Here is a 7,026-nt window from a genome sequence, read left to right as displayed (position 1 = left end):
GCAGTTTCATCTCAGGCATCCCTGCCCCTTTACATTCCTCACTACCGGGGGTCTGCTGAAACCTGTGAAGGCAGAGATCCCCGTTCACAGGGGGTGGGAATGAATGGCTCGACCCCTTTCCCTTTAACCATCGGGGGCTGCTGGACATAGACAAAGGAAGGAATGGGTCCGTTGCTAACTTTAATCCAAGCCGCTGACTTTCTCTTCTAATCAGCCCCGACGGGACCTGCATTTCCCAGCAGCGTTCCCATTCTAATGGCCCGCGGCGGGACCTATTAAAAGAAGAAGTAACTTTGTTTCTGCCACCGGCCCTTGCTTCCTGGAGGCCTTTGTTAAATCTCCAGTCAGTGCCCGGCTCTCAGGTGGGTTCAGAGTGCTGATTAAGTCCTGTGAAGTTTTAATGACCTCCTTTAAATCACCATAGAGACACAGCTGCTCTCTGCCGAACTGGAGAGATTTCTTTTTAGTCGTTATGTTGCTAGCTAGGGGGTTTTAACAAGCACATAAGGAGGCAGGTTTTTTTTTTTTTTCCCAAACAAGTTTTTATCTAAGCAAAGCATCTGTGAAATTAACCTGTTCCAAATGAAATTGACCAGGGTTCCTTCAAAGGAAGGAGAAATCTGTCCCAGCAGATCTGTGCTCAGACCTAGAGAAACAGCAGCATCCTTAAGGTCAAGCACCTTATGCACCACGGCCAGACCACGCATTAGCACTCCCCTGATCAGCCACCTGGGAACAAGATCACGCTTGTTAAAGTCTATCCCCTCGCCACAGCTCTCCTGGGCAGTGTGTTACTGTCACACAGCAAGCCTCTGCGCAGCTCCAATTCCCACCTGCGGTGCCTGCGAAATTAGCTGCACACAGAGAGAGAAGGAATGCTCCTTGGTTTCCAAATATCAGGCTATCTCTTGAAATTGAATATGACTGTGCCATGTACCACTCAGCCGCCCCTGCCCACTGAAGTCCACTGGTCACAGAGATGGGTCCAGTTGCGATAGATAGATAGATAGATAAACACATTTAGCCAGGTGGACAGAGAGATGATTAGACAGAATAACAGCTTGCCAGGGAGGTTTACAGAAGTGTAGATAGCCAATTAGCCAGATCAATGGGCAGATAATTGGATGGGCAAATAGGGGAAGGAGGAATAAAATGGACAGACATCTTGAGGGACAGACAGGCAGCAAAAAAGACAAATAGGTGGAAGGACAGATGCTGCCTGTCCAACAAATAACTAGCGAATGACCAGGCTGTGAAATTCAGTCCTGGATTCTGACACTCACCAGTTTTACTGGGGGTGTTTGGATCTGAGTTTAGTTTGTTTGTTTTTTTGGTCTCAGACAGAAGGTTTCATTCAGGGCCGTTGCTGGTATGAGACCCCCAAGTGATTCCCAGAGGGGGCTGGACAGGGCGCTAGGACCATGGCAATACACAGATGCTGCTAGTGATACACACGACCCCGTGGCTGTATCAGGCAGAGCTGCATTTAGCATCAGCCAGTCGCAGTGACACATCTGTTTTGCCTGGACATCAGAGGCTCAGTGGAGCAACCAGGGAGAAATGTGGGGCATTGGGCCAGATCCTCACACCCATTTCCACCAGCTGACGGGCTGCCTGCAGCTGTCCGTTCCCAAGCAAATCACAACTCTCTCTCACACACACAAAGCATCATGTCCCAACACACACACACTGACACCCATGCACACAGCAGGAGACACCCATTCAGAAATACACAGAAGCATGTGTGCGCACACAGGCGCATATTCCACCTAAGAAGCTGCAAATATAACGACCCAAACACACAATAGGCACACACACACACACAGTGTATCACTACAACACACACAAAGGGCCTTCTTGTTCAGTTTGTACCAATGTTTACTGTACATTTCCCAGATTTTCCAAACGCTTTTTTTTTTTTTAAACCAATTGCCACCTGAATTTTGAACTTGTCACGTACGTGGAAATACTGAGCGTGTTAAGAAACCCCAGCACATTATACTAGGTAGGTGTGTTTCCATGATCAAATGGCCTCGCATTTACACACGGACTATCTGTTACAGTGAGGCAATGTAGGGGGAGATACACATAGAAAAACATGCTGAGTGTATGTGTATAGGGTGTTAGCACACAGTGCATGAAATAAACCTCAGCATTAAACCGTTTTTACGCAATACTCTTACTTCTCCATTTGTTTTTGTCCTTCCGTCCTCCAATATTAACCTCATTATTTACCCAGACACTGAAAAGATAATTTATTAGCATTGATTTTTCACCAGGTTTTTTTTTAAATGCATGATAAACACTGATAAATGTCCAGGGAATGTGTAACAAAATAAAGATCTGAGAACAAAGCGCCTTCCACACACACACCTACAAATAAAACAACCATTCGCCAGGTCACACCCCTCACTTCATCACTGTGTCCACTGAAAAATGTGAGCTCATTCATTTCCCTCTCCCCCAGACATTGACGTTAATGCACGTATGTAATCTGATGGTTTCATTTGCCATTCAAATGAACTGACAAACCGGTAAAGTGTAAATGCACGTGCCTCAATGGATGTCAAGTAGGCCCAACTCACATATTTTCAACGCAGAGTACCAGAGTACCAGAACGTGAGCGGGTGTAAAACAGAATCAATTAATTCACTTCCCCATCCATTACCCACTTCTGCTGCTAATGGCCGTTATACAGTAGAGCTGTCCCTTCCCCGTCCCCACCCTCTGCTCCCCTTATGCCCTCTTCACAATGGGAAAGAAGCCCCTTTCCATGACAGCAGCACGCCCGGTGGAAGCGTCCCATGTCACACACCTGTATGAAGGTGCAGGGCCCTTAGACCTGTAAGTGATGAATTTTCCTGGCCAAAGCAGGGCCTCTTGCGTTGCTTCCTGATGGCAGGGCCTTAGGGGCAGAGCATGTTGTCATCTGCTGGGTCAAGCTGTGATGTGGGCTCCGCTCTGGGTTTTTTCTAGAGCCGTCCATGTGTGCATTTAGTGGGACACCCAACACACGGCCATGGCTTGAGGTCTGATCCCCGGACGTATCTGTCTGAGTAGCTAACCCCACTATTGTGGTACCCGAGTCTCTGTTTCCTCCGTGCCAGATACAAGCTAGCCTTTATTCTGAAGATCAGAGAAGGGAGTAGACATCAAGACTGGGATTTTCAATGAGGCCAGTTGCAGGGTGCTGTCCTGCAGCACACCCCGTCATGGCGTGGCACTGCAGCCGACCTGCCTCAGTTTCTTTCCTGGGTTTTCGGTGATTCTTGTGGCCTTCTCAGCAACAGAGCTGTGCTGGTGACTGTGCCCCCTAGCTAAATCTTCTGCCCCACCCCTTCTGGCGCAATCAAAGTCCAAAGGAAAACACCAATCTTCCATTCTAAATCTGTGATAGGCACGCAACAGCCTTTGGCCCATCTTTTCCTGGTCTCAACTTCCAGCCCCCTTGAGTTCTGGTTAGTGCCCTCCTCCTGGACATAGACAAATTGGAGCATTGGGCCAAAAGAAATCGGATGAGGTTCAACAAGGACAAGTGCAGAGTTCTGCACTTAGGAAGGAAGAATCCCATGCGCAGCTATAGACTGGGGACCGACGAGCTAGGCAGCAGTTCTACAGAAAAGGACCTGGAGGTAACAGTGGATAAGAAGCTGGATATGAGTCAGCAGTGTGCCCTGGTTGTCAAGAAGGCTAATAGCATATTGGGCTGCATTAGTAGGAGCACTGCCAGCAGATGGAGGGAAGTGATTATTCCCCTCTATTCGGCATTGGTGATGCCGTTTTTGGAGTATTGTGTCCAGTTTTGGGCCCCCCACTACAAAAAGGATGTGGACAAGTTGGAGGGAGTCCAGTGGAGGGCAACAAAAATGATTAATTGGGGGCTGGAGCACAGGACTTATGAGGAGAGGCTGAAGGAACTGGGCTTGTTTAGTCTGCAGAAGAGAAGAGTGAGGGGAGATTTGATAGCGACCTTTAACTACCTGAAAGGGGGTTCCAGGGAGGATGGGGCTAGGCTGTTCTCAGTGGTGGCAGATGACAGAACAAGGAGCAATGGTCTCAAGTTGCAGTGGGGGAGGTCTAGGTTGGACATTAGGAAAAAGTTTTTCCCTAGGAGGCTGGTGAAGCACTGGAATGGGTTACCTAGGGAGGTGGTGGAATCTGCATCTTTAGAGGTTTTTAAGGCCTGGCTTGACAAATCCCTGGCTGGGATGATTTAGTGGGGGTTGGTCCTGCTTTGAGCAAGGGGTTGGACTAGATACCTCCTGAGGTCCCTTCCAACCCTCATCATCTCTGATTCTATGATTCCACTCCTTATTAGCAGAGGTTGTTGCACCCTGTAGGAATTTGGGATCCGTCCCTAGAATGTCTGATTTCTGGCTGATAGCGTTAGGTTGTATGGTGGAAAAACGGCTGCATCATGAATGACAAGTCCTGTAGCAGGTACGCACCAGGCAGGAATATTGAAGGTTAATGGCAGTATTTTGATCACACAAAGGTCATGCTAAAAAAAGCAGCTGCATTCTTAGAAAAGCAACATTAGCTTGAGTGGAGGAGAGAAGGTAGGAGCCGTGGGAAGTTACAGAAAAGACAGAACAAAGATACCTAGGAGGGGTTTAAATAAAAAAACACACACAGGAACAGAGGAGGCTAGACGGGATGAGGACACATGAGGTAGATGAGAAAGCAGGTCAGAAAATTTGGGCTCCGTGTCATTGACCTGCCCTCAATCTTTGTGTCATCTGCAACATTATCAGTGGTGATTTTAGGTTCATTAATTAACATGTTAAATAGCGCAAGGCCAAGAACCGACCCCTGTGGGTTCCCTGCTGGAAAAACGCCGATTCAGCGATGATTTAGGTGTTCAAATTCCACTGAAAACCGATGCGAATTGGGCACCAGACTGCCCAAGGGAATTAGCCTCCCAACTCCTATGAATATGCAGTGGGATTTTGGCACCTAATTCCCTTAGTGTCCTGTGCAAAGCCCCAGCCTTCGATACTTTTACCTTTTCCATCAGTGTAGGAGTTACCCACCCTTCTGTGAGGAACGCTGACTGGCCCAACAGTATTATCAATGGGGTCAGTTTAGTATGGTTTCACCATCCTATCTGGGTATCTCTTATAGAATCTATTCCCTGCCATTGCAAGTGCCTTGGGCGTTAGTGCACTTTGGTCCCACCTATTCTCCCAGAGTTGAGTGTCCCCTGGGCTGTAATACTTTGGTCTAATTTTGGTGATTGTGTTTCGCGTGCCGGTGCTGAATGGTGTTGCTGGCCTGTGATATACAGGAGATCAGACTAAATAACCTGGCGATCCCTTCTGGTCTTAAACTCTATGACTCCAGCCCCACTTGCCTCTAATGGTGAAGACCAAGGAGTTGGCTTTGCTGCCGAGAGCTCTGCCCAAGATCTCCCTCACCTCCCTGTTCCTCAGGCTGTAGATAATGGGGTTCAGGAATGGGGCCACCACCGTGTACAGCACGGACACCAGATTGTTGAGGTCAAAGGTGCCGATGGTCCTCGGCCGGGCGTACATGAACATGGTGGTGGTGTAGAACATGGAGACCACCACCAGGTGTGAGGCAGAGGTGGAGAAAGCTTTACGCTTCCCAGCTCTGGACGAGATCCTGGCCACGGTGGAGAAGATGCAGATGTAGGAGGTTCCGGTCACCAGCAGGGAGGTCACGAGGACGAACAGTGCCGCCACGAAGTCCAGCGTCTCAATGGTGGAGGTATCTGTGCACGACAGCCTCAGGAGGGGCGAGAGGTCACAGAAGAAGTGCTGGATGGTGTTACCATCGCAGAACTGCAGCCTGGAGATCATCACGATGGATGGGAAGGAAGCCAGGAAGCCGCTCAGCCAGGAGCCCAGGCTCAGCACAGCGCATGCCCTGTGATTCATGAGGGCGGGATAGCGCAGCGGATGGCAGATGGCTAAATAGCGGTCGTAGGCCATTGTGGCCAAGAGGAAACACTCGGAGGAAGCCAGGGACAAGAAGAAATACAGCTGAGCCATGCAGCCCGCAAGAGAGATGGCCTTCTCCCCCAACAAGAGGTTGGAGAGCAGTTTGGGAACAGTCACCGAGACATAGACGATTTCCAAGAGGGAGAGGTTGCCCAGGAAGAAATACATGGGGGTGTGAAGCTGGTAGTTCAACTTGACGGTCACAATCAGGACCAGGTTTTCCATCAGGGTCAGCACGTAGACGGTTACGAACAGCACGAAGAGTAGCCCCTGGTGCTCTGGGAGCCCTGGGAAGCCCAAGACGATGAATTCAGTGTGTGAGGAGTGGTTTCCCTTTCTCATCTCCACCGTCTGTTTTCCTCACTGCCAAAACAATAATTGGGAAAGACGACCGAGCAGAGCTTAAATAGGGATATGGGAGTATGGCAGGGAGGGGGGGAATTAAACCACCCCACCTCCCGCAAAAAAACCCAGACACACACTAAATACGATTTCATGTTACTTATTCACCTACATCTTACTCAGGGGCTACTCAGTGCTTACTTCATCCATCCATCCATCCATTCCTAACTCCATGTTTACTCATCCATACCTTGTGTCCTTGCTCAGTGTTCATTCATTCGTTATGGGGTGGATCAGCTAAATGGAAGAAAAGGAAGGGACAGGAGGCACAGAAGGGAAGGAGGAATGAGCAGGACAGGGCAGGGGAAAAGATGTTAAGGGGGCCAGGTGTGACGTGAAACTGAGGCTCTGTCCACACTACACACCACCGGTAAGAGCGGATAGGGTATGTGTAGCTATGTGCTGCAGTGCAATGCAAGCTGTGTCCTAGCTGCGGCGTGTAGCAGCTCAGGTCAATGAAAGATACCAGCACAGGGGAGGCAGCGGGGAAATGCTGCAGCAGTGGGGAGCTGCCAGAGCCTTTCCTGGATGCATCCCCCCCTACCAGAGCCTTTCACTGCTGCTGGAGTCTTTTCCTGGGATGGGGAAAGGCTCCACCACTGGGAAGGCAGCAGGACTCGAGGGAAGTGATTATTCCCCTCTATTCGGCTCTGGTGAGGCC

The 7,026-nt window shown here is 49.5% G+C and overlaps 1 protein-coding gene across 1 annotated transcript; it reads right to left on the bottom strand.

The window, feature by feature from the left end:
* Nucleotides 1-5,324: 5,324 nt before the first annotated feature.
* LOC137142817 (olfactory receptor 226-like) lies at nt 5,325-6,305 on the bottom strand. Its single transcript, XM_067532284.1, has one exon. It carries the CDS (start codon nt 6,303-6,305, stop codon nt 5,325-5,327), a length of 981 nt encoding a protein of 326 aa, XP_067388385.1.
* Nucleotides 6,306-7,026: the final 721 nt, after the last annotated feature.

The sequence above is a fragment of the Emydura macquarii genome, unplaced genomic scaffold (assembly GCF_026122565.2).
Source record: "Emydura macquarii macquarii isolate MOO-44397 ecotype Brisbane River unplaced genomic scaffold, CSIRO-AGI_Emac_v2 contig_3249, whole genome shotgun sequence".
NCBI lineage: Eukaryota > Metazoa > Chordata > Testudines > Chelidae > Emydura > Emydura macquarii.
The sequence above is the reverse complement of the archived record's forward strand: the minus strand, read 5'-3'. Positions and strand labels throughout refer to the sequence as shown.